The sequence below is a fragment of the Sorex fumeus genome, unplaced genomic scaffold (assembly GCF_029834395.1).
Source record: "Sorex fumeus unplaced genomic scaffold, SorFum_2.1 ptg000032l, whole genome shotgun sequence".
Classification (NCBI taxonomy): domain Eukaryota; kingdom Metazoa; phylum Chordata; class Mammalia; order Eulipotyphla; family Soricidae; genus Sorex; species Sorex fumeus.
In genome coordinates, this window is record NW_026606089.1 from 9,846,474 (window position 1) to 9,873,772 (window position 27,299).

Below are 27,299 nucleotides of genomic sequence, written 5' to 3' on the forward strand. Positions count from 1 at the left end.
GCCTGGCGTGAACAAGAACCAGAATTCAAACCCCAGCACCACATGGTCCCCTGAACAGTACTGGGGCTGCACTGGGTATTTCCCAGCACCTTACCATCTAGTCTAGTCTGGTTGACCGAGTGTCACCAGAAGTGGACCCCACACCCCTTGTGTATAAGAGGCACCCTCACGAAAATAGGCACACGGGCTGGAGAAATAGTACAGTGGGTAGGGCACTTGCCTAACATATGGCTGACCTGGGTTTGAACTCTGGCACCCCAAATGGTCCCCCAAGTCCTCCAGGAGTGATCCCTGAGTACCAATGATGTGACCCAGCAACCCATCCAAATTAAAAAACAGTGCAAAAGTTCCAACTCCACTCTCCCATAAAGCAAAGTGATATTTAGGATTTTTGTAGTGTGTGTGTGTGTGTGGGTGTGTGTGTGTGTGTGTGTGTGTGTGTGTGTGTGTTATTACTATGCAAGCATCAAGGAAATTATAAAAATTAAATTTGAAGAGTAGTTATAGCTAAAGTCACTTGGTTCTCTATTTGGGACAGTTTTGCCCCTTCGGGGAGATTTGGCATAGTACAAAGACATTTCTGGTCGTCATGATTTGCCAGGTAGGGGGTGGGAGGATTCTAGTGAAGTGGAAAAGCCAGAGAAGGTGCTAAGCACCCCACAAGCAGCTGCGCAACAGCACTACTGCAACTTGGGGTCAGAGGAGCCTTCAATCTATAGGGCTGTCCTATGATTATGGCAAGTTTAGCAGTAGCATCCTCCACATATCACACAGTGGTGACAGCCTAAAATGTCTCCACGCATTCACAAAGAACCCAAGGAGGAGACTTTACCACTAGTATCAAACACTGTGTTCAGGGAGGCAGGGGAACGGCAACAAAGGAGGACAGACAGGTTCCACCAGATGGGAAACGTTCACAGTGGCTTAGCTTGGAATTTCCCAACCAGAACTGAGAGCCAAAGGAGATTCCTTTGGAATCTTTGGAACTCTTCCTCTGCAATGTTCTCTCATCTTGATCATCAAAACAATCTGTCAGAGTTTAACTTCGATTATGTGTTAATGGACTGAGATGCCTCAGGCCGGAAGCCATACTGTCTCCGATATTAAACAGATCTATTTCAGAGAAGAAAATGAAGATCAAGGGCCTGGAGATGTGGCTCAGTGGAGCGTGCCTTGTCCTGCTTTGAGTTTGAATCCCAAAACAGCCTCATATCACTGTGTATGATCCCAGCAGCCCTGCCATGGTGATTTTCAGTGCAACAATATGTGTGTGAACTTTGGTGCTGAATAAACAGGTATGTAGCCCTTGGACATCACAACAACAACAGGAAAGGATGGAGGGGTGGGAGAGGAAAAAACTGAAAAACTAAGAATAACTCCAAACAGGAAAGATCCAACCATAAGACCTACAGAAGTGCCCGACAACACTGCCCACCTGGACAGAGGCAATTGTGAGATGACTACATTTTATGCTCATTTCTCTGTTTTGCTTTTATGTTTTGGGGTCACACCTGGCTGTGAGCTCAGGAATCACTCCTGGCAGTGGTGGGGGACCATCTGGGGATGATGGGTATTGAAGCCCGGTGAGCCACATGCAAGGCAAGTGTCTTCTGGCTGTACTGTCTCTTTGTTCCCCTGCTCAATTTTTTTTGTTGTTGTGCTTTTGTTTGTTTGTTTTTAAATTTCAGGACTTAGACATGATGGTTTGTGCCTAAGAACAAAAACAAAAATTAAAAAAAAAAAACACAATGATCTCACCCTGGTGTCTTCACTGATATAACCACACATGACCTTCTCATTCTTGACCCACAGCTCACCAGCCTGAGCCCTGGAAGAATACACACATATATAAGTTATTACTACTCTCATAACTCACCAAAAATAAACAAGGGGACTTCAAGGTAGCTCTCTCTTATTTACAGCCAAAGGAACGAGCTGGTAAGAGATTTCAAGAGAAAGGTCCATGAATAGATTCCATAACAAAGAATTCACAAGCAGTAGCACTCAGTTTGACCCTTAGAATCATACACGGCCCCTGAGCACCAACACTGATCACTCCTCAGCACAGAGACAAGAGCTACAAAGCACTACAGGGTTTGATCCAACCACCATGCTCTCCTAAGCACACCCAACAACAACAAACATAATTTTCAGAGTGCACTGAGTTTGTACAATAGATGCTCTTAATCTGGGAGTTTTATTTAAGGGTGGGTTTCAGCAAACCCATGAACCTTCTGAAATGATATACAAAAACTTCCAGGAAGAGAATCGACATTCTCGAAAGATGCGATGTCATATAATAGGTAAGATGCACTGATAGGTGATGGAGATAGCTCAATGGGTTCAAGGACATGCTCTGCATGTGGAAGGTAAAGCTCTTCTAATGGAGCCATTTTCTTCTACTTTTGGATGCCAGAATCTTTTTGTAAAGAACATTTGCGTATTGCCAAGAGCAACCCCAAACACCAAGCCATGAACAATACCTCTGGGTGTACCCGCCCCCGCCCATAAAAGGACAAAACAAAAAAGGAAAAAATATCTCAATAAATAATTTGTCTAACCCTGGCTTTGATAGTGAATTTCAACAGAAACCATCTTTATGATTTTATGTGTGAGGGTGGGAGGACCAAAGTATTTGGAGGCTACTCCTGGCGAGAATATGCAGTGCCAGAAATTTAACCAGGGCCCCTTGTACACAGGCAGACACTCAGCCTTTAGAACCCCCTCCCATGCCCTACATCTTTCTTTTTAATTTGCATACCAACATGTAAGAGCAAAAGAAAGATAAACAAGACTCTTAAATAGCTCTCAAAAAGTTCTACTGAGATTCCATGGAAAATATTTAGTAGAATGACACTGTTGAACAGAGATTCTTACGCTTTTGCCTCCCAAATGCTTGCCTTGCAATCCCAGTATTAAAATATATTGTTGGGCTGGAGCGATGGTACCGCAGGTAGGGCATTTGCACTGCACACAGCCGATCTGGGTTTGAACTCCAGCATACTATATGGTTCCCAAAGCAGTGCCAGGAGTGATTCCTGAGTGCAGAGCCAGGAGTAACCCTGGAATGCACCACCCACCTCACCCCCCCCACCTGCCAAAAAACAAAAACCAAAGGAAAATGTAGGTATTCTACCTCTGGCCCTCCAGTTCAGTGGGACCAGTTTGTACTGGGAGGGATTGATCTTGTAGCATTTTGTTTTCCTCAACTCTTGGTGACTTCTTTGGCTATCCTTTAATTGTTAAGATTTTCAAAGAATTGCAGCCCTGCAAGTTTTAATACACCACTTTTTGAGGTGGCTGGGGGGGGGGGTGGGGGGGATGAATCCTTTATCCATTATTTCTTTCAGGAGTAGACTAATCCAATGCTGATGAATGTTCTTTACAAAAAGATTCTGGCAACCAAAAGTAGAAGAAAATGGCTCAATTAGAAGAGCATCATCTTCACAACCAACGGTGTAAAACGATTAGGAGACAAGTTGATGATCCTGAACACCATAATGAGGGGCAACACTGCATCAGCGGACTGAACCAGATGCTGGGTAATATCCAGCAAACTTCAGGAAAAACAGTCTATCCGAGGGAAGATTCATATTTCAATGTACACTTTTTTGTACTTTAAATTTTTTTAGTATGTGGCTGCTGTGCTTTATTAATTTAAAAGGAATCTCTCCCAAATCCCTTTCTTTTTCACAAATTTAAATGAAGAATTAATTTCAGTAAATCAAAAGCAGTGAGATATAGTTTAAAAGACAACAAATTAGGAACCATTGTATAGACACATCTCCCAATATGTTTCTAATTTGCTAATGTGAGAATTTTTGGTTTTGGTTTTTGTTGGGTTTTTGTTTTTGTTTTTGTTTTTGGCCATTTCCAGCTGTACTCAGGTCTTACTCATGGCTCTATTAGAAATAATGGATAAAGGATTCATTCCCCCCCCCCAAAAAAAGGGGTATATTAAAAGCTACAGGGCTCCAACTTGAGAATGACTCTTGGGGACTATATACAGCACTGGGGATCAAGCTGGGATTGGCCCACATAAAGAAAGCATCTTATACCCTGTACAATCTCCCTGGCCCCTAGTTTTTGGTTTTTGTTGGGTTTCTTTTAACTACAGCAATCTAACATTCTAAGCCATTGTTTATCTTAATATAAGGGTAATCAAATGCCTAATGTGGTCAGTTACTGAATTAGATCTGACACCCATTTAGTTGATCAAGAGAAATGTAATAGCTACCTGATGCCAGCAAATTCCACCTTCTGAGTGATATAGGCGCATGTGCTGACCTAAGGGATGAGAGAGAGATAGTCAACAACACATCAAGGCCATAAAAATTTCACAAAGAAAGTCTTCGTGCTTTCTAATCTCTTCTAAGAACAAAACTAAATTAAGTTGGGAGTCACAGATTTGTCCCACGGGAAAACCTGCTGGGGCCAGAACAATAGTAGGTTCTGAAAGGTCTGGCAAGTATAAGCAACAGTAAAGACTAGAAGTGACCAGCTTTACTAACGTACTTAGCTTTACATATACTTGCATACACACCTACATTTACGTTCTTATCAAAATGCAGAACACTTAGCTCTCATCTTAGAAAATAGAACCTTTTCTTACCAAATAAAAAATGAGTACAGGGTAGGGGCTAGAGCGATAGCACATTGGGTAGAGCGTTTGCCTTGCATGCGGCCGACGCGGGTTCGATTCCCAGCATCCCATATGGTCCCCCTGAGCACTGCCAGGAGTAATTCCTGAGTGCAGAGCCAGGAGTAACCCCTGTGCATCGCTGGGTGTGACCCAAAAAGGAAAAAAAAAATGAGCACAGGGAACACTGGAAAGACAGTACAGCAGACTCAGGTTCAATCCCCAACACCCTATATCACACCCCACCAGGAGTGATCCCTGAGCAATGCCTAGTCACTGTCACTGTCCTCCCGTTGTTCATCGATTTGCTCGAGCGGGTTCAGTAACGTCTCTATTGTGACAACTGTTACTGTGTTTGACATATCAGAATACGCCACGGGAAGCTTGCCAGGCTTTGCCCTGCAGGTGAGATACTCTCGGTAGCTTGCCGGGCTCTCCGAGAGGGGCGAAGGAATCGAACTCGGTTGGGCCGTGTTGGCTGTGTGCAAGGCAAACGCCCTATCCGCTGTGCTATCGCTCCAGCCCTCAACGCCTAGTATCATCCAAAAAAAAAAAAAAAAGAAAAAAAGAGAAATATAGATCATGCCAGGAAAGTAACTCAAAGAGCTAGAATACATGCTTTGCATTCTGAAGGTCTAGGTTCAATCCTGGCACCGCATAGTTACTCCCTAAGAACTGAGCCAGAAATGGCCCCTGAGGACTCCTATGTTTTCCCTGGAAAAAAAAAAAATTAGCATCATGGCCAAAGTGATTGTCCTACGAGCAGGGCACTTGCCTTGCACACAGCTGACCTGGGTTTGATCCCCAGCAACCCATATGGCCTTCAGCCCTACCAGGAGTGATCCCTGAGTGCAGAGCCAGGAGTAAGCCCTGCAAATCCTTGAGTGTGGCCCCCAAAACAAAAACAACCCCCATTTCACACACACAAAGAGGACTAATATTTTTTTCTGAAAATAAATACTACAGAAATTCTACCTCTAATTTGTTGCTTCCTAACATAAAAGTCTGTGAATAACAATTTTTCATGACACATCACAATCCTGACAGCTTGAACATTTTAAGTGGAAAATGCTATTTACAAATTAAAAACTAAAGAAAATGCAAGCAGACAGCTAAAAGTAGTCTAAGTGGAAGCTATGAAAGTGGAGTTCTAGCCTAGAGTCAAGTGATTTTGCACTAGCTTTCTCTTCTTGGGTGGGCTTCACTTCACTTCCCTTAACTTTGGGTGCGGGTGTCAAGAATCAAGTTCAGGATCCACAAATTCTAGCCCCACGTTCTAGCACTGAGGCAGAACCCTGGTTCTCATTTCAACTTCTTTGTTGTTTTTGCTTTCGTTTTTATGCCACACCATGTGTGATAAGGGCATACTCCTGGCTCTGTGCTCATTCCTGATGCTGATGAAAATACCACATGTGATATCAGGTGTCAGACTCAGCCGAAAGCAAAACAAATTCCTTAATCTCTGTACTATATTTTTAGTCCTCACCTAACTTCTTCATCTCAATTTCACATCTGTAATTTCAAATAATGAATGCCTCTCTATAAAGACATGTACAGCACCAAATAGGTCAAGCGAAATTCGAAAACTAGAGTCCTGCGGGTTCCAGGACTGAATATCCAGGCCACACGGTGGCAGAGGACCCAGGCTGCCCCTCCCCAGGTCTCTGCCCACCCAGCAGACTGACTGTCAAGCCTACAATTTGCCTCTGGATGCCATCTTAGCTCGCCAACAGCCCTGGCCCAGAGACTCCCAATTGAATCCCAAAATAGATTAGTGCCATACAGAGATGTCTCTGGAACCCAACCATTTACAATCTAGAAATTTACATTTACAATCGCAGCCATGAGAGCTCTCAGGATATTCAAAATGCGCAACGGAAAATAAATTATCTAGCATCTGCCCCTGGCAGGTAAGCTTGAACGGTGGTGGGAAATTTTGAGCAAAACATCACAGAGAGAGAAAAGAGGAAGGGAGGGAGGGAGGGAGGGAGGGAGGAAGAAAGGAAGGAAGGAAGGAAGGAAGGAAGTTATTTTACACTGTTAGATCTTTTAAATCTCTACAATAAATATAGATTACAATACCAGGAAAATGGCAATAGACTCAAAAAAGAAATTTCATTCATACCAAACTTTTCTTTAGCCGCCACATATCCCCACGACCTATATACTGATCCTTAAAGGTTAATTCCACCAGGTCAAGTGTCACATCCTAAAAGAGATAATCAAAGATCAGTCTCTGGGTTAAAGAAACTTTGGTACATCTACATAATGGAGTACTATGTAGCTATTAGAAAAGATGAAATCATGAAATTTACATACAAGTGGTACTACATGGAAAGTATCATGTTAAGGGAAATGAGTCAGAAAGAGAGGGATAGACATAGAAAGATTGCATTCATCTGGGGAACATAAAGTAACAAAATAGGAGACCCAAGAGTGGCCGAGATTAGTACCAGGAGGTTTGCTCTATGGCTTGGAGGCCAGCCCCACATGCTAGGGGAAAAGGGAGCTCAGATAGAGAAGGGAGCACCAAATAAAGGGTGTTGTGAGGATCCTCCCAGGATGGGAGAAGCATGCTGAAAGTAGACTATAGACCAAACATGATTACCACTCAGTACCTCTTTTGCAAACCACAACACCCAAAAGGAGAGAGAGAGAACAAAAGGGAATGCCCTGCCACAAAGGATGGGGGGATGGGGGGGTCGGAGGGATACTGGGACCCGTGGTGGTGGGAAATGGGCACTGGTGGAGGGATGGATATTTGATCATTGTATAATTGAAACCCAAGCACAAAAATTTTTAAGTCTACAACTGTACCTCATGGTGTTTCACTAATAAAAATTTAAGAAAAAAACCTTTTGGTGAAAATGAAAACTACTGGAGAGGCACACCAAAGCAGATTCCTAGAAAAAAACTTTATTCTGGCAAAGAAGGCTTTCTAATACAGAGGTTAAGACTACAGCAGATGTTACAGCAGCTGTATCAGAGCTCAGTGCAAGGAGTGCCAGGACTAACCCTGTGTTTTAGTCTTGATTCTGGCACACAGACAAGATTTTATTTTTATGAGAAACGTGCTTTATTTCTCTAGATAATGCCAACATTTCTTTTTACCCACATTTCACTTTTCACTTATTGCTATACCACTCCTTGAAAATTGAAAACACCCCAAGTGGTCCCCCTGGACTTGCCAGGAATGATCCCTAAGCACTTCCAGGTGTAACCTAAAAACAAAAATGAAAAACAAGCATGCAAACAAAATAACTTCTTTTAGGGTCAGGAGAGGTAACTCAACAGGCTGAGCAAATGCTTTGCCAGCAGAAGACCCAGGATGAGCCCCTGAGTAACACTTGGTGTGGCCAAAAACAAAATAAGAACTTCCCAAATAATTAGAAAGTGGAGCGTTTTAAAAGTGATTTACATGCTGTCTATTTTATTTAGATTCAAATAATCTATACATGAACATAGATTTAATAGTTTAACACCACTCAAATGAACTTACAGACCTAGTTTTGAAGAAGGCAGTAATTAGTTCAAAAAGATTTTCAAGTCCTACATAAAGATATACTTGGGGGGCTGGAGCAATAGCACAGCAAGTAGGGCATTTGCCTTGCACACGGCCGACCTGGGTTCAATTCCCAGCAACCCATATGGTCCCCCAAGCACTGTCAGGAGTAATTCCTGAGTGCATGAGCCAGGAGTAACCCCTGTGCATTTCCAGGTGTGACCCAAAAAGAAAAAAAAAGATAATTTGGGTTGGAGACTTTTACCAGCGGGTAGGATGCTTGTCAATCAGGTTCAATCCCTGGCACCCCCATATGGTTCCCCAAGCCATTGCTAGGAGTAATTTTTGAGTATAAAGCCAAGACTAACTCCTGAGCACATCTGGGCATGGCCCAAAAACCAAAAAATAAATAGATAGATACCTTAGGATCTACAACATTAACATAGACATCTTGATAAGGTCTTAGACGAAACACTTGAGTCACTGTCTGGTCCACACTGATGGTTTCTGGAACAGAACAAAATCTGGATCAGATAATATTCCGAAAAAGTAGGTGAAGATATTCTGATCTATAATTACTCAGACTTTCTACAAGCAACCTAACTGACTACTTGCCATTGGGCAAGACAAGTTCTCTGTCCTCTAGGAGTTATAATTTTAGAGAGCATGGGGCATGAAAAATAGTGTATCAAGTAAGGCGCTTGCCTTGTATGTGACCAACCCAGGTTCAATACCTGGCACCACATGTGGTACACTGAGCACTATCAGGAGTGATCCGTGAGCACAGAACAGGAGTAAATCCTAATCATTGGCAGTTGTGGCCCAAAAAAACAACAAAAAACTTAAAGAGCTCTTGCCTTTTAGTTGATGAAGACCTGAGGCTAATTAAAAAAATAAAAATTTTGGAGGGGCACTTGATCATTGTGTAACTGAAACCCAAGCACAAAAATTTGTAAGTTTACAACTGTACCTCATGAATTAAAAAACCAAAAAATTTGGAGGGGCAAAGAAAGCACAGTGGATAAGGCACTTGCCTTGAATCCTGCTGATCCTGGTTCAAATCCCCAGCACCACATATGGTCTCCCAAGCAGTTTTAGGGGATCAATCCTGAGAATAGGAATAGCCCCTGAGTACACTGGTTGTGGCTCCCAAACTAAAAACAAACAAGAAACAAATCGGGCCAGATAACTAGCTCAATGAGTTGGTGTTCACGTTTGGCAGGCAGGAGGTTCAGGTTCAATTTCTGTCACTACATGGTCCCCTGAGCACCTAAGGAGGTCCCCAAGCTTGGAGCCAGAAATGGCACCTGAGCCCTGGATGGGATGGCTCCCCCAATACCCCCTCACAATGAGTTACTTGGGGGGGGTGATAGTTCAATAGAACACATGCTTAGCATTTGTGAGGCACTGAGTTCATCCCCGACAGAGCAGGGTCTCTGAGCCTATGGATGTAGCCCTGGGGGTCCCAGAGCACCACATATTCTGTTGGCCAAGCAACCAGGGAATGGGGTTGAGCACCAACAGAGGTGGCCCCTATTTTTCAAATGAGGAAGGGAGGAGAGTGAGAAGAAAACGTTTAAGAAAAAAGACCATTCAACACAGAATCCAGATTCAGGGCTGGAGCAATAGCCCAATGAAGCACCCTGGGAACCCCATAAGCCCCTCCAGCCCACCCCCACCCCCAGCCCAACCCAGCCAGGAGTGAGAAATGATCCCTGAGTACACAGACAGGAGACAGCCTTAAGCACAGCTGGTGTAGCCCACTTGCAAAAAAAAAAAAGAATCTAGATCCAGATTGTGCCAGAAGAAGCAAGAGATCCTTTCTCATCTGTATATTTGTAATAAAAGTTTTGGTGGCTGTTTACAATAGCCAGAATCTGGAAAAAACCTGAGTGCCCAAGAACAGATGACTGGTTAAAGAAACTTTGGTACATCCACACAATGGAGCTGTTAGAAAAGATGAAGTCATGAAATTTACATACAAGTGGTACTACATGGAAAGTATCATGCTAAGCAAAATGAGTCAGAAAGAAAGGGATAGACATAGAAAGATTGCATTCATCTGGGGAACATAAAGTAACAAAATAGGAGACTAACACCCAAGAGTGGCCGAAATTAGTACCAGGAGTTTTGCTCCATGACTTGGAGGCCAGCCACACATGCTAGGGGAAAAGGGAGCTCAGATAGAGAAGGGAGCACCAAATAAAGGGTGTTGGGAGGATCCTCCCAGGATGGGAGAGGCATGCTGAAAGTAGACTATAGACCAAACATGATTGCCACTCAATGCCTCTTTTGAAAACCTCAAGGAAGGAAGCAAGGGAGGGAAGGAGGGAGGGAAGGAGGGAGGGAGGAAGGAATTGCAATCAATCTGAAATATAGAAGGGACCCAATATAGAAGGGGCGGGGAAAGTTTACAGTGTTTAACAGGTATTCCCAGCACCACTTAGACCCCCAGGTAACCTGGGTGCAATCCTGAAAGCCTCCAGCACCCTCTGAGAGATCCGGATATGCTCAGTGCTGCAAAGCCTGAGCATCATCAGGTCCATGCACTAAACCACCAGCTCAGTTCACTAAGAAACCCCGGTGGGGCCCTGAGACTCCTTAGCAGTACTTGGGAGGCCAAAATAAGAGAGAGGCAAAGAGATAGTGCAGGGATTTACACATCTGGGTATATCCTGGGGCCCTTGAATGTAGCCAACCCCAGTGTAACCCCAGTTCGATCTCTGGCACTGTGTGGTCCCCAACTATCACTGAGTGCAACCCCCAGTAGATCTGGGAATAATCCCAAGCACTGCCAGATGTGACCCAAACAATCCCTCACCCCCACCCCAAATTACAGTATTTAGGAAAGTCCACTTTGCCAATACATTTTTTTCTTTTATTTTTTTCTTTTATTTTTTCTTTGGGGGTCACACCCAGTGGTGCTCTGGGGTTACTCCTGGCACTCAGGAATTATTCCTGGTGGTGCTCGGGGGACCACATAGGATGCTGGGGATCGAACCCGGGTGAGCTGCGTGCAAGGCAAACACCGTCCCCGCTATGCTATTGCTCCAGCCCTGCCAATACATTTTTGAAGTGCAAAGTAAAATTAGTAAGAAAAACTCAAGGAATATTAAAGATAATCACTTTGGTGCCTCCAACAAGCTAACAAATGAAATTCACTGGCAGTTTTAGAAACTGACCACCTTTAACAGGGGAACACCACCTGACTGAAAAGAACAAAAGTACTATGCCTCTTTCATTTATTTATTTGTGGTGCCAGGGTTCTAATATAGGACCTCATACATGTATGGCGAACGGCCTACTGTACTGTGTTCCCTGATACTGTGATAAGAGAGTTTGGTTGTTGTTATTGTTTTTTATAATTTCTGAGGCCATAAAGTATAAAATCTTAGAGAAGATGGAATTCTTACCTTTCTGTAAGTCCTCCTTAAGAGACTTGACTTGCAAGAGCAGAGGACTGAAAAAGAAAACAAAAAAAAAAGGATGGGATGCTGAGGCAAGTAACTAACAAACTCCCTTATTCTCAACCCCTCCCAAAAAGTAAATAAATACATTTAAAAAGTAGCCTATCTCTTTGGACACATTGTAACTGTCAGCAGAGCTGAGGAAGAAAGTTCCCTTGGAAACAAAGAAACTCTACACTCCCAAAGAATTAAAGAATTGTCCTCTCAGTTTTAAGAACAGGATGGTGGGGGGAGGAGAGAGCTGAGAGACGGCAGATAAGGCACTTGCCTGGTACTTAGCTGACCAAATTTGTATCTGGTACCCCACATGGTACCCCAACCCTATGCCCCCAGGAACGATCCCTGAGTACAGAGCCAGGAGAAAGCCCTGAGCTCTGTCAATGGGAACAATGCAGATGGGGCCAGAAAGACAGACCAGCAAATAGGGCATTAGCCTTGCACAAGGGTGACCCAGGTTCGATTCCATGCATCCCATATGATCCCCTAAGCACTGCCAGGAGTGATTCCTGAGTGCAGAGACAGGAGCAACCCCTGAACATCATTGGGTGTGACCCCAAAACAAAAAACAAACAAAAAAACAAGATGAGAATACTTTAAAAACTAAGCAATGGCTGGGGCTGGCCAAATAGCACAGAGATGTCCCCTAGCCCAGTCTGTTCCCTGGCACCGTGTGCTCTACCTGCCCTGAGAACTGCTGGGCAGAGACCTGGTGACCCCTAAGTATTTCTGGGTGCGGTCCTGGTGGCCCTGCTGGCCCCTGGCACTGGTCCTCAGGTCTACTCACTCGAGCAACTCCCCACTCAAAAAAATAAGTACTGGGGAGGTAAAAGGGCTAGAATCAGGGAGGCCCAGGCTTGAAACACAGCACTGCATGGACCTCAAGCTTAGCAGGATAACAACCCTTCACCACCCCAAAACGAGGCCAGAAGTAGCCTTTAGCACTTTAGGTTGTGGCCTCAAAAGCAAACTAAAATCTGAGGCCTGAGTGATAATACTGCAGGTAAGGCACTTGCATTGCACGTGGCTGACCTGGGTTTGATTCCCGGCATCCTAAACGTTCCCCAAGTACCGGCAGGAGTGATTCTTGAGCACAGGGCCAGAAGTAAGCCCTGAGCATTGCCAGGTATGGCCCAAACCTCCCACCCCTACTCCCACTCCCCAAAAAATATTTGTTTATCAAATCTTAGAGGGCAGAAGCATTTCTCTCCAAAGGCCAAAAGGTTTCCTGCCTTTCAAAGCAAAATTAACACTGAAAGCCAAAGGCTGCCAGGTTCATTCCCTGGATTCCAGAGGGGCTTACCTGTATTCATCGTTGGGGTGAGCAATCTCCACAATGTCCCCTAGCTTGATGTGAGGAAACACTTTGGGGTTCATGACCAGCTCATCATCTGAAAGGCAATTCAGCAGGCTCAGACAGAAAACATTCCTCACTTGGGTGGCAGGCTGTGGTGTAAGCTTTCACACAGCAGGCTCCCAACCCCATCTGGTTGGTAATGCTACTCCCTCTCAAAGATGAGATTCCATTTCTAATTAAGACTTATTTCGATCGCTTAGAGTTGCCCAGGAATACAAAGCTAGCAGGTAGCTGAGGGGGCCAGCATTCCAAGAGTTTTCCTCTCTGGAGTCCATGCTCTGTCTACTAGCTCAGTATTTCTAGCAAATGACCCTTTGCTCTCGAGAAATTAGGCCTCTGGGACAGTCGTTTATGCTCTCAAACTCCATGCATTTGTCATCAATCAAAAACAAAACAGGTAGTATCTCACAATCTCGCGATATATGTACAAGGTTTAAAGAATTTCCAGGAGCTGGGCAGACAAGTCCAGGGGGTAAGGCACTTGCCTTGCATGCCTCCTACCCTGGTTTGATCTGGACTGTGGATATGATTACCCATCAGGAGGGGTCCTTGAGCCAAGAGCAAGAAGTTAAACCCTGGGAACTGCCAGTTAAACCCTGGCCATAAACCGGTATGCCTGACCCTCCCACCACCACCTCAAAAAAGAGAACTGGGCAGAGACAAAGTACAGTGGGTAAGGCATGTTCCTTACATGCGGTCAGCCAGGGTCAGCCGGGTTGATCCCGGCACTCCAAACAGTCCCCTCAAGTGCACCAGGAGGGTCCCTGAGAGCAGGGCCAAGAGCGAGCTCTGAGCACTACTGGGTATGGCCCAAGACCAAAAATAAAACCAAAACCAAAACAAAAAAAAAACAAAAACAAAAACAAATTCCAGGCATTGGGTCATAATGCAGTGCTTACACTGAATCTTTATATCTACTAGATCTTTAGATCAGAGTGAAAGAAGGAAATGACCCAGGAGCTACAATGAGTTGCCTAAGGTTATAGTGCTAAGGAACTGGCTTAGCCTGGGTTGATTTAGAAAGTGATTTCCTTCTACCTAAATATGACCACTTCTCACACAGATTAAAAAAAAAAAAATACCAGGCAATGGACCTGACAGATCTCCTCCAGAGGCCTGGCTTCAATCCCTCAACAGCATACAGGGACCCAGAGCACAGAGCCAGGTCGCAGAGTAGCACCCCTTCCCCTGGCAATGCTGGGTTTGGCCCAAACTAAAAAGTCAAATAAAAAACACTGGACTTTGGATGGCCGCACCTGATAAGGGAAAAATCCCTGTTATCAGTTAGCGCAGAAGTCCTTAAAATAAGCAAAGGGAAGGGGGTGGGGGAGGGTTGGGTGTGGAGAGAGGGAGAGAGAGAGATGGCATGAAAGGATGAAAGGTTGGAACTCAAGCTCTGCAACCCAGAGGCCTGGTTCCATTCCCACACTGCGAGGTACCCTGAGCACTACCAAGAGTACTTGGAGAAATCAGTTTAAAGCAGGCCACTGGATATGGTTCAAAAACCAACATGGAGGCTGGAGAAATAGTACAGCGAGTAGGGTACTGGCCTTGCATGGGCCAACCATGATTTGATTTCCAGCACCCTAAGCCTGCTAGGAGTAAGTCCTAAGCATTACTGGGCATGGCCCAAAAGACAAAATAAAAACCAAAACCTACCTACCTACCTACACACACACACACACACACACACACACACACACACACACACACACACACATCATATACATCAAAACTTGACTTTATGGCTAATTTTACCTTCTACCTGTCCTGCCCGCCATACACACTGATCACAGTGGGAAGAGCTTTTAAATTTAACAAACTTGGAATCATAAAGATGGGATGACTTTCTGTTTTAATTTTGGGGGAAAGACATGACCTTTTTAAGATAGAGAAGGGATCAGTATGCCATAATAGTTGGAAATGACCACGCTGGACAAGAACTGAGTGTTGAAAGTAGGTAAAAGAATATACATGATAACCTTTCAGTATCTGTACTGAAAACCACAATGCCCAAAATGAAGTGGTGGAGAGGGGGAGAGAGGGAAAGAGGAAGAGGAAGAGAGACACGGAGACACGGAGAGACGGGGGGGGGGAAGAGAGAGAGAGAGAGAGAGAGAGAGAGAAAAGAAAAGTGCCTGCCATAGAGGAAGGCTGGGAAGTTGAGGTAGGTGGGAGGAAAATTGAGGACATTGATGGTAGGAAATGCATAGATGGAGGGATGGGTGTTATGACTGAAACCCAATCATGAACAGCTTTGTAACGGTCTACCTCATGGTGATTATTAAAAAAAAAAAATAAGACATGACCTTTAATGTGCTAAAAACATGACAAATAAATTAAATGGATATTTCAAGTATAATTAGACCCAACAAAAACACAGTCTGCAAAGGTAAGCACTGAATGAATCTCAAATGATGTTCTATTATTTCCAGTTAGAGTTTCATTGAGGTGGACTAGAGAGAAAGCTCAAAGAATTCTGCTCATGCTTAGAATGTAGAAGGCCCAGGTCCAGTCGCCGGCACCACGTGAGTCGCTGAGCATTGCTGGGGATGACTCCTGAGGACGGAGCTGGCAACAGTAGTCCCCAAGTCATGCAGTGGTTTGGCCCCTCCAAAAAAAAGAAAAAGAAACTAAACAAGTTGTACTGGGACTGGGTATGTAATGTGGTGGGTAGAGAACTGGACCTTGTGGGGCTGGAGCAATAGCACAGCGGGTAAGGCGTTTGCCTTGCACGCAGCTGACCCAGGATCAATTCCCAGCATTCCATATGGTCCCCTGAGCACCACCAGGAGTGATTCCTGAGTGCAGAGCCAGGAGTAGCCCCTGAGAATTGCCAGGTGTGACCCAAAAAGCAAAAAAAAAAAAAAAAAAAAAAAAAAAACCAGAACTGGACCTTGCATATGTAAGGCCCTGGGTTTGAACCCTGGCACTGTAAATATTTAAACATTTGTTTAGAAGTAAGATTGGAGATACAGCATAGAAGGTAAGGAAGACACTTGCCTTGCACATAGTCGGCCTGGGTTTAATCCCTGGAACCCCTTATGATTCCCTGAGCCCCACCAAGAGTGATCTCTGTCTGAACACAGAGCCAGGAGTAAGACCTGAACAGTAGCAGTTGTAGTCCTAAAACAAAACTGTCCGGGGCTCAGGAAGACAGTTCAAAGTGCTGGAGGATATCTTGTGTCACAATGCATGCCCCTCACGTGCCTAGCCCTGGTGGCCCAGCACTATCAGGCCTCAGCAGCACCACATAACCAGGACTGAGTCTTGAATAATCAGGCCCATTCCACAACATTGCTGGGGTGCCCTGGAGAATACCCCCAAATTCTCTGTGAAACTTTCTCCTAACTCCAATGGTGTAAACTGAGTTCTCTGAGCTCATACACCTTCTTGCTTTATCATTTTCTTTTGGGGTGATGAGGAGGAAACCACACAATTTGGTGTTGGGGGACAGGATATATCCCTGGCACATCCCCAGGCGGGATTCCCATATGACATGATTTATCACCTGAGGCAAAATCTTGGCCTCATTTCCTTTCTTTACATCTGCCTCATCAAGCTATAAACTCCCTTAGGGATGAGAGAACCTTGTCATATTTGGAATCTTTATGTTAGGGACAGGTCTGCACTGACTATTCATTGATTTCCATTTATAGACCTGGGGAAGGCTGAGGACAGCAACTAACTTCCCTTCCTTGACTTTCACACAGGTGAAAGTAAACTTGTATACATTGTTTACAATTGTATGAACTGTATCTTTGCTATTCTTTTACCTGTCAAGTTATTTCTATTGGGCCCTGAGTCATAGTAGACAGTACAGTGTATAGGGCATTTGCCTTGCACATGGCAGACCCGGTTCAATTCTCGGCATCCCATATGGCTCCCCGAGTCTCACCAGGAGTAAACCCTGAGCACTGCCAGAGGTGTGGCCCCAAAATCAATTAAATAAACAAATAAAATATTTTTTAAAAGTTACTTCAAGGGACCGGAGAGATAGTATAGTGGGTAGGTCATTTGCCTTGAACACGACCAACCCAGTCTCAATGCCCAGCATCCCATATGTTCTCCCCAGCACCACCAGGAGTAATTCCTGAGTGCAGAACCAGGAGAACCTGAGCATCACCTAGTGTGGCCCAAAATCAACAACAAAAAAGTTACTTCTATTATCTATTCAATTATATCACACTACAGAGTAGGCAACATCAAGTCAGAATATGTACAGTGTTAACAAAAAGTGTTTTGGTAGAAACTGTGCTTTAAATATAGTAAAACTCAGGGGGTGGAGCGAAGGCAGACCAGACCAGGGCAGGTAGGGGGTTTGCCTTGCACACGGCCGACCTGGGTTTGATTCCCAGCATCCCATATGGTCCTCCAAGCACTGCCAAGAGTAATTCCTGAGTGCATGAGCCAGGAGTAACCCCTGTGCATAGCCGGGTATGACCCAAAAAGCAAAATAAATAAATAAATAAATATAGTAAGACTCAGTATATCTTTTCCCTGGTAATAATAATAGATACATTGAGTAGCACAAATCAGCCTGGTACTCTATTAAATACTTCACAAACATCACCACAGCGCCATAAAATGGAATAGACTAGAGAGAGTTCAACAGGCTGAAACAAATATGTTACATGCAAGAGACATGGATGATCAACACATGTTGCAAAGCACCACCAGGGGCAAACCCAGAGCACTGAGTTGGGAGTAACTACTGAGCACTGCAGGGTGTTGCAAAAATATATAAATTTTAACAGGAGGAGGGCTGGAGCGATAGTACAGTCAGGAAGGCATTTATCTTGCAAGTGGGCCAACCTGGGTTCAATCCCTGGCACCCCATATGGTCCCTCAAGCCCACCAGGAGCAGTTCCTGAATGCAGAACCAGGAGTAGTAAGCCCTGAACACTGCCAAGTGTGATCCAAAAACAAATAAATAAATAAATACATATACAAAGTTTTCCCTTTTAGTCAATCCTTACTCCTAATAAGACTTACATAGACACAACATAGAAATGATCATCTACTGTGGCTAGAGCGATGGTACAGCAGGTAGAGAGCTAGCCTTGCAGGTGGTCAACCCAGGTTTGATGGCCAGGATCCCATCACACCATCAGGAGTGGTCCCTGAGTACATAGCCAGCAATAACTCCTGAATACTGTGAAATATGGCCCAAACTCTAAAACAAAACAAAACACCCAAAGAATAAACATTTACCGAAATACAATTTTTTTTTTGGTTTTGAGCCACACCTATGAACAATATAAGGGGACTACTATGAGGTGCTGGGAATCACACCCAGGTCAGTCAGATACAAGGCAAAGATGCCCTACCTGTTATACTATCACTCTACCCTGAAATACAATTTTGTTTTTTGGCTTTTTGAGTCATACCTGAAGATGCTTAGGGGTTACCCCTGACTCTGCACTCAGGAATTATTCCTACTGGTGCTCAGGGGACTATGTGGGATGCCAGGGATTGAACCCGAGTCAGCCCCATGCAAGGTAAACACCCTACCCACTGTATTATTGCTGTACTATCACTCTGGCCCCTGTGAAATACAATCTTTAAAAGAACTGTCATGGCTAGGGCAATAGCTCAGTGACCAGGGTGCATAATTTGCAAGCACTGAGATAGGAGTTCAAACCCCTGTACCACTGGGGATAGCCATCAGGGTTACAAGCATCACTAATGTGGTCCTGGTGATCCCCAGTACCACAGGAACAGAGTAGTTCCACATCCTCAGGCCCATACTGACCCACCCAGTCTGGTTGGCTGCACCCAGTCTGATCGGCTGAACACTGCAGAGAGTAGCCTTTGGGCCCCTGAGCAATGTTTGGGAGGCCCCTCCAAAAATACACACGTGGGAAACTTGTTGTTTCAGTCTTCAAGGAGAAAGGGAAATTCTTCCTTTACAAAAGAAAAATAAAAGTAACATGGCCAGTACTTCCTATTCTATTCTGCATACACACACACACACACACACACACACACACACACACACACACACACTACTAATGCTTAAGAGAATGTAAAAAAATTGTTCTAAAGCCTTTCTTGACCTCCTCAATCCTCAATAAGGTAAACGAGGGGGTTGCTGGTGATCAAAGGCCATGTCAGAGGTAGAGCTGATACTCCGGATTCTGGTTTAGTGTGGGCCAACATGCTCTGTCCTGCCCCTACTCACCAGGCCTTGGAGCCAGGCAAAGAGGTTCAAGCTTTGATCCCACCTGTCTTGTGGGCACTCTCCTACTTCTCTCTTACTGAATATAAGTTTCTCTTATCTGCCAAACGAGTGCCGACTGGAACTTCATACAGCAAACAGGTAATAAAAAGGCCAACAGAGGAGAGTAAACTCGCAGTATTCACAATGCTCCTTAAAAGCCAGAATGCTTTTCAAAGGCGCCTACGTTCTCTGGTCCTACCCGCCCTCCCAGCCACCATAAGATACTTGACAGCTCACGCAGTTCAGGTGTCTGGCTTGCCTCGAATATCACCAGAGTCACTGAATCGTTTTTAAGTCACTGGACACACCAGAACCTCAGCCAACAACTGACAGAACTGATCGATACTGACCACTGCCCCCGAAGCCCTTCTTGTGGATGACAAGTTTGTAGACCTTTGTTGTTCTCATTTTGTACCGGTGTCTCCTTCAGCTATTCCAAGCTTGGGGCAGAGAAGTCATCTTGCCTCTCCGCCACTGTAACACAAACACAGAGACCCCAATGTCAGACTTTTCCAACGGACCTCCTCCTCTTTCATTTTCGGTGCAGTGAAAATACTGGTAAAGGTTCAGGCAGAGGGAGCACCAACCTTTGGGTGAAATCACTCCTACGCGTGGAGGAATGGAGAACGAAGAGAATCACAGAATTGGGGAATCCTGTGATTGAGGAAGGAAGGCGGATTGAGTCAGGGTGCAGACCAACCTCGAGGGGACAGTCTATTTCAGTCCTGAAGTTATGGCCACCCCGGGCTCTTACTGTCTATCTAAACCCCACACTGGCCTCGAAGGAGATCTAAAAGAAGTTAGCACACTCCTTTTGCAGATGAGGCAAGTGAGGGCCAGAGCAAGGGACTTGCCCAAGGTCAATCAGAGAGCGACAGGCACTCCCATTAATTAGGTTTCGCCATTCATGTCCCCGGCAAGAAGAGGAAGACGGGGGCTCCTTCTTCAATCTCCATGTGCACCAACTCTCGGCAGTACTTCCCCCCGACCCCCTCCCCCGCCGCTTTTCACGGCTGAGGTCACTGAGGCTTAGCAGAGGGACCGAGACTCGTCCAAGATCACACAGCCGGTGAAGGGTCGGGGAGACTCGAACCAGGGTCACGGTTCCATCGCTCGGACTCCCAAACCCGGGCCCGCACGGACGACACCACTCACCCGCAGCTCCAGAGCCCCTCGCCGCTTCAGGCCGGGGTCCTGAAAGCCGACCCCGTCCAGGGTGCCCCCCGCGCCTTTTCAGGATGCCCTCGCGGTCCCTGTGGCTTCTGCCCCCGAGCGCCAAGCTCCAGTCCGCCCGCCTCGGCCACGGAGCGCTCACCTGAGAACCCGCGCAGCCCCGGCGGCTCCGCCCCGCGGCCCCGCCCCCTTCCCGCCCCTCGGCCCGCGCCGCTCTGGCCTGGCCTCCGCCTCATCTCGATGCCCACGCCACTTCCTTATCCGGCGCTCGCGCGGGAGGCGGAGCGTCACGCGCCGCTCGCAGCTCCCGCGACCTGCGCGCGGTTCCCGTTGGGTGGGTGGGTGGGTGGTCGGGCGCAGGAAACTTCGCCTTCCTGAAGTTGCGAAATAAGTCGGGTCCCTTGAGCTTCCCTTCCGAGTTAGTGAATCCCCCAATCAGGTTGGATTTTTTTTTTTTTTTGCTTTTTTTTGGGGGGTTACTCAGGATGCACTCAGGAATCACTCCTGGCGGTGCTCGGGAAACCTTATGGGATGCTGGGACTCGAACCCGGATTGGCCGCGTTGTTTTTTTTTTTTTACTTTACCTTTTTTTACTTACTTTTTTTTTTTTTACGTTTGTGAGTGTCACCCAGTGCGAGATGGAATCTTTTCTTTTTTTTCTTTTTTTTTTTTTGCTTTTTGTGTCACCCCTGGCAATGCACAGGGGTTACTCCTGGCTCTGCACTCAGGAGTTACTCCTGGCTATGCTCAGGGGACCATATGGGATGCTGGGAATCAAACCCGTGTTGGCCGCACGCAAGGAAACGCCCTACCCGCTGTGCTATCGCTCGAGCCCCCCAGGTTTGTTTTTTAATTGGCCTCAAAGGACCAGCGAGAGTTTTAAAAGCGTTTTCGAGAGAATTTTTGTAAAGTGCTCCTGCGACAGATGGTGCCAGGGCCCTTACCAAGAAGTGTCCGCTTTGAGGGGCTTTCAGAAACTTCCAAATCTCATGTGACTCTGGTTAGTAATAGCGAAAAATTATGTAATCTTCAAATCCCTGTTTGTTGATAGATAAGGTCCATCATATGTCTCAGACAGGAATTTGACACCTGGTGGAGTTCAGCTCAACCCACATGCTGAGCATTTAACCTGCAACATCAAGTCACATGCAAGACCTCAGCCCTGCTCCCTATCTAAGGCAGTCTTTATGCAAGGAGAAAGTTGTGTATGCTGTGCTGGAAAAGACAACATTATTTTCACATTAGGATTTGGGAGTTCAATAGCTATTAAGTATGTAACGTTTTTGTATTGAAGAATTCCATAACCAAGTTACCACAAACGGTTGCAACAATTTTCACTGGTAAAATTATAGAGAGACTGGAGAGAGTACAGCAGACAGGGTACTTCCTTTGCATGAAGCTGTCTGAAGTTTGTTCACTGCACATAGGGTCTCCTGAGCACCCTCAGTAGTGTACTGTTCTTAAGCATCGAGCCAGGAGAAACCCTGAGCACTGCTGGGTGTGGCCTCAAAAACAGAAAAGGAAAATTGTAGGGCTAGAGACTTACCTTGCACCATTCGGTACTCAGAGCTTACCCTGGGGTTTGTGCTCAGGGATCATTCTGGCTATGCTCTGGGGTCCATATATGGTGTGCAGGATCTAACCAGACTTCCCAGTGTAAAGCAAGTGCCTTACTGCTCCACACCCCCCTCCTCATACTTTCTCCCTGTCACCCCCACCCTGTATTTTCTATCCTTCTCCACCCAAATGTTTAATGTAAAAGCAATTTTGTATGTTGCCAATTGAGGAATAACACCCAGATACCCCAGGGAATTTTCCATCCTTAACAGTGCTGGCTGCCTAAGAATGTCTTTTGCCGCTGGGCTCTTAAGACCAGGCTTCCATCCCAGAACTAAGGAAGTCTTCCTCCCTGGCTTTCAAGGGGATTTGTTTCTTCTCCTAAGAGATGTTCATAATTGTTCTTGGAAATGTAAATATTTGCTAGTGGGTTATTGGTCAACTCCGATGATTCCGTGCTCCGGAGTGACCCGTGGTGGTGCTCAGGGAAATATATGTAGTATTGAGGATTCTTAACTGGCCTGCAAGATGCAGAACAAGTGTCTTAATCCCTGTATTTTTTCTCTAGAGCTCTCAAGTTTTACTCTTTTATAATTATTATAAAAAAAACTTTACAATTTTTCATTTTCTGGGGGAGAGGGGGCTTGGGGCTATACCCAGCAGTGCTCAGGGCCTCTCTAGCTCTGCGCTCAGGGATCACTCCCTGGTGGGGCAAAGGGGACCATATGTGTTACAGGCTTCCATTTGGGATCATCACATGCAAGGCAAGGACCTTACTCCTCTGCTATCTCTCTGAACCCAAGTTTTGACCTTTTTTTTTCTTTTTGGGTCACACCCGGCGATACACAGGGGTTACTCCTGGCTATGCTCAGGGGACCATATGGGATGCTGGGAATCGAACCCGGGTCAGCTGTGTGCAAGGCAAATGCCCTACCCGCTGTGCTATCACTCCAGCCCCAAGTTTTGACATTTTTTAAGTTGTCTAAAGCTGATCAAAGTTAGGGAATGCTAAGTGATTTTGCTTCTCATCATATATTTCACAAATACAAAACTGTATTAGGAGGGTTCCAAAAGGGTAGTACAGTGGGTAGGGGTAGGGTAGGGTGGGGTACTTACTTTAGATATGAACAACCCAGATTTGATCCCCCATACCCACCCCTGGTACCCCATGTGGTTCCCCAAACCTGCCTGTGTTCACTCCTGTATTAGGAGTGATCCCTAACACAGACCCAGGAGTAAGCCCTGAGCACTTATAGGTGTGGCACCCTACTACCCTACAAAAAAAATGCTTATTAGAAAAGAAAAGATATATGTGTCTGTATTTTGGGCAGTGTATTTGGGCATCTGGAAGCAACCCAAATGCCCAGATACAGTTGAGTAGATAAAAAAAATGAGGTATGGACCGAAGTGATAGTTCAGGGACATGGCTGACCCAGATTGACCCCTGTCATCCCATATGGTCCCCTGAGCACCACCAGGAGTAATTCCTGAGTGCAGAGCCAGCAATAACCCCTGGATATCACCAGGTGTGACCCCAAAAAGCTAAAAGAAGAAGAAGAAAACTAAAGGGGCCAGAGAGATAGTACAGCAGGTAAAGAGCACTTGCCCTGCACACAGCTGACCCTGGGTCAGTTGCTTTTTCCTAGAACTGCATATGGTTCCTCATATAGAGTGAGGAAGGAAAGAACAATGGAAGGAAGGAAAGAAGGATGGAAGGAAGGAAAGAAGGATGGAGGGAAGGAAGGAAAGAAAGAAGGATGGAAGGAAGGAAGGATGGAAGGAAGGAAGGAAGGCAGGCAGGCTTGAACATTTATGACAGCAATTGAAGTGACCAAGGGGTGGGGAGATGAGGGGTGGAAAGGGATAAGACATATAACCAGACAACATTAACCCTACCGTGAAAGAGTTTAAAAAGCGTAGCACTGAGGAGAAGCACCACATCACATGTTGTAGTCTTGAAGGCCCTTTAGTACCACTAGGCAACCCTGGTGTCTCTGACCAAGTAGGTATCGCAGGACCCTCGAAGCACCACACCCTCCGGACCTAACACTGAACTGCTGACCTAATCCCTGGGAGTGGTCACTGAACTCTGTGAGCACCAATCGAGAACTCCTCTCGGCCTCAAAAAAGGCTAGGGAGGGCCAGAGCAGTAGTCCAGCATGCAGGGTGTTTGCCTTGCCCACAATCAATCTGGGTTTGATCCCCACCATCCCATATCATCCGGAGTCCACAGGAGTGATCGGTGCACTCCAGATGTCAACCTGGTATTGCATACAGTACCTCCAGGAACAGTGTACCCCTTGGGGGGAAACAAATACATATCCAGGAGCAGTGCTGCAATTAGAGTAAGGCTAATTAGGCACTTGCTTTAGATCAGAAATGTTCAGGGGGTCAGATGCTCCAAAATTCGATGAGCATGCTAAGAATATTTACATGAGCATAGACCCAAGAGTAAGCCCTGCGTACTGCTGGGTGTGGCCCCCAAACAAACAAAACTTGTAATACACTTTTATTTTTGTTTTTTAGTATTCTCCCCTACCCCCCTCCCACACACACACACACACACACACACACACACACACACACACACACTTTATTTTATTAAAGCACCATGATTTACAAAGTGATTCACAGTTGGCTTTTAGGTACACAAAGTTCCGTCACGGATCCTGCCACCAGTGTTTACATCCCTCCACCAGTCCTACTCCCTCCCCAGCTAGCCATCTTGACAGGCACCTTTTAAAGTTATTAAAGTTCGAGTCTCCTGATTTCAGTGTTGTTGACTGTGTGGTTTGGATATTTAGCTCTATCAGTCCTTAACACCACCGATGTACCTTGAGCCTTGGGCCTGTTGTTTCTCAGCTGTCTCTTCTCCCTCACCCCGCCCCCACTAGCTCTCTTTGGTTAATACACATTTTTATATTTTTTATTTGAGGTAATATGAATATACATATAGGCTTTTTGGGTCACACCAGGCGATGCACAGGGGTTATTCCTGGCTTTTCATTCAAGAATTACTCCTGGCAATACTCAGGGGACCATATGGGATGCTAGGAATCGAATCTGGGTCGGTCGTGTGCAAGGCAAATGCCCTACCCACTGTACTATTGCTCCAGCCCCGAAAATAATATTTTAAACAAAAAATTAGAGATAAGGGCCAAAGTCAAAAGTACAGTGAGCAGGGTGCTTGTCTTACACATGGCCTGGGTTTCATCACCAGCACCACATACAACCCAACCAGGAGTCATGCCTGAGTTCAGAGTCAGTAGTAAGTTCTAAGCTTGCTTGGTGTGGTCCAAAACAAAAAACAAATCTGGGCTGAGAGATAGTGTAAAAAGTAAGGAACTTGTCTTGAATATAGTGACCCTGGTTCAATCTCCATCACTGCATATGTGGTCCCCTGAGCACTGCCAAGAAGGATCCCTGGGCATAGAACCAGAGCTGGGTATGATCAAATTCTATCTCCCAGAATAATTTTTCTTTGAGTGTGGAAGCAGGAATGAAGGTAGACTGGATCACATCCAGCAGAGCTCAGGGCTTACTCCTGGCTCTGGGTTCAGGAATCACACCTGGTAGGGCTTCTGTTTTGGGGGCCACACCTGCTTGGGTTCAAGGGCTACTCCCAACTCTGCTGGGAGCTGGAGGTTCTTTGGGGACCATGCAGGGCAAGGGATTAAGCCTGGGCCTACTGAATACAAAGCATTTCTCAGTTTATTGAGCCTCTCTCCACTTCAATGATGAATACATTTTAATAATGTTAATAATGGAGCTGTGCAGAATCATATTAGAGCCTAAGGTTAAAAAGAAAAATTGGCAATAGAGGATTTCTTGGATCCCCTTCTCTAGGCACATAAATTGCCTGAGAAAGTGGATGTGGATACTGTAAATGTAGATATGTTTTATTTATTTATTTTTTATTTATTTTGCTTTTTGGGTCACACCTGGCACTGCACAGGGGTTTCTTCTGGCTCTGCACTCAGGAATTACCCATGGCAGTGCTCAGGGGACCATATGGGAATGCTGGGAATCGAACCCGGGTCAGCCGTGTCCAAGGCAAACGCCCTACCTGCTGTGCAATAGCTGTGCATTTACAGGGGCTCCAGCCCCTGTAAATGTAGATATGTTTAAAAATGAATTTCCAGTTACTCAAACAGCACATGTAGTAGTCTACATATGAACCATACATAGTATAGACAATATATCGACTCAAATAGGCAGTCAGTAATGTATTTGACATTTTAATTTGCACATCTTCAATTCTGACTAAACAAACCACTGTCACAGCCAGTAAACTTGAACAGAGAGATCATTAACATTTTCCCACAAATCTTTAGCTCATTAGCCTGCCAGATTGGTAAATTCCAAGATTGATAAGGTCCAACAACAAATTTCAATTTGTTTTTCAGGCCACACCCAGTGGTGCTCAGGATTTAGTCCTGGTTCTAAACTCAGGGATTACTCTGAACAGTGACCAGGGATCGAACCCTGGTGGGTCACATATAAGGCAAGAGAATTGTACTTCCTCTCCATCCCCCCAGATTTCAATTTTTTAAAGACAAAATTGGATCCCCTTCTCTTCTGTGACTTGGGATAGCCTTGTCTATCCCAAATAGATAAGGGAAATCTATTTGGGATATCCCTTATAAGATATAAGAATGGGAGGATGATATCTAAAACTCCTAACATGATGATACCTAAAACCCCTAATTGCTTAGGGGCACGTAGGGCGCTTGCCTTGAACCAGGTGGATCACGGTTCGCTCATTAGTATCCCATATGGTCCCCCTAGCACCACCAGAAATAATTCCTGAGCATTGAGACAGGAGTAACCCCAAACTCAGTCGGCCAAAAACCAAAATAAAAATTAAAAAGACACACAAAAAAATTCCATTTATAAAAAGATCTCTTGGTGGGCCCGAAAGACAGTACATCGGGTAAGACATTTATCCTACACATGGCCCACCTGGGCTTGGCTCCCTGATACCACCGGGGTCCCTGAGCATCGACAGGATGGATTCCTGAGCACAGATCCAGGAGCGCTGAACACCCTTCGGTGGGTGTGGCCACAACCCCCACCTTCCCCCCTCCTGCAACCTGGAACTAGACCGGTTACATGGAGACACTCAGAAGTGCAGCCATCCAGGCCAGAAAAACCGGTGGCCTGGGTCACTGCGGTCGGTCGCATGGAAGCGGACACTGGGCCTGCGGGAGCTCAGCAGGCGCCGGTCAGAAGGTGTATTTCCCTTTAAGACTCAGGCCGCGGGGGCGGGGCGGAGTCGCCGCGGGAGAGCCGAGCGCCGGAGCCCGAGGCGGGAAGACCCGCCCCGGCGGAGTGCGCGCGCGCCGTTCCGGGGCGGGGCTTGGGGGAGCCCGCATGGCTGGCGT

At 45.7% G+C, this 27,299-nt stretch overlaps 1 protein-coding gene across 4 annotated transcripts in view; it reads right to left on the reverse strand.

The window, feature by feature from the left end:
* The window catches only part of DEPDC5 (DEP domain containing 5, GATOR1 subcomplex subunit), a 152,359-nt gene extending 131,919 nt beyond the window's left edge, over positions 1–20,440 (reverse strand). For all 4 annotated transcript variants that reach the window (XM_056116475.1, XM_056116472.1, XM_056116473.1 and 1 more), the window contains exons 1-8: positions 20,341–20,440; positions 19,536–19,659; positions 12,909–12,996; positions 11,555–11,601; positions 8,563–8,648; positions 6,765–6,848; positions 4,238–4,287; positions 1,759–1,828 (exon numbers count right to left, since the gene is read on the reverse strand). In XM_056116475.1, the coding sequence (XP_055972450.1) occupies positions 1,759–1,828; positions 4,238–4,287; positions 6,765–6,848; positions 8,563–8,648; positions 11,555–11,601; positions 12,909–12,996; positions 19,536–19,593 (483 nt within the window). In that variant the 5' untranslated portion in view covers positions 19,594–19,659; positions 20,341–20,440. The remainder of the gene's footprint in view (positions 1–1,758; positions 1,829–4,237; positions 4,288–6,764; positions 6,849–8,562; positions 8,649–11,554; positions 11,602–12,908; positions 12,997–19,535; positions 19,660–20,340) is intronic.
* Positions 20,441–27,299: the final 6,859 nt, after the last annotated feature.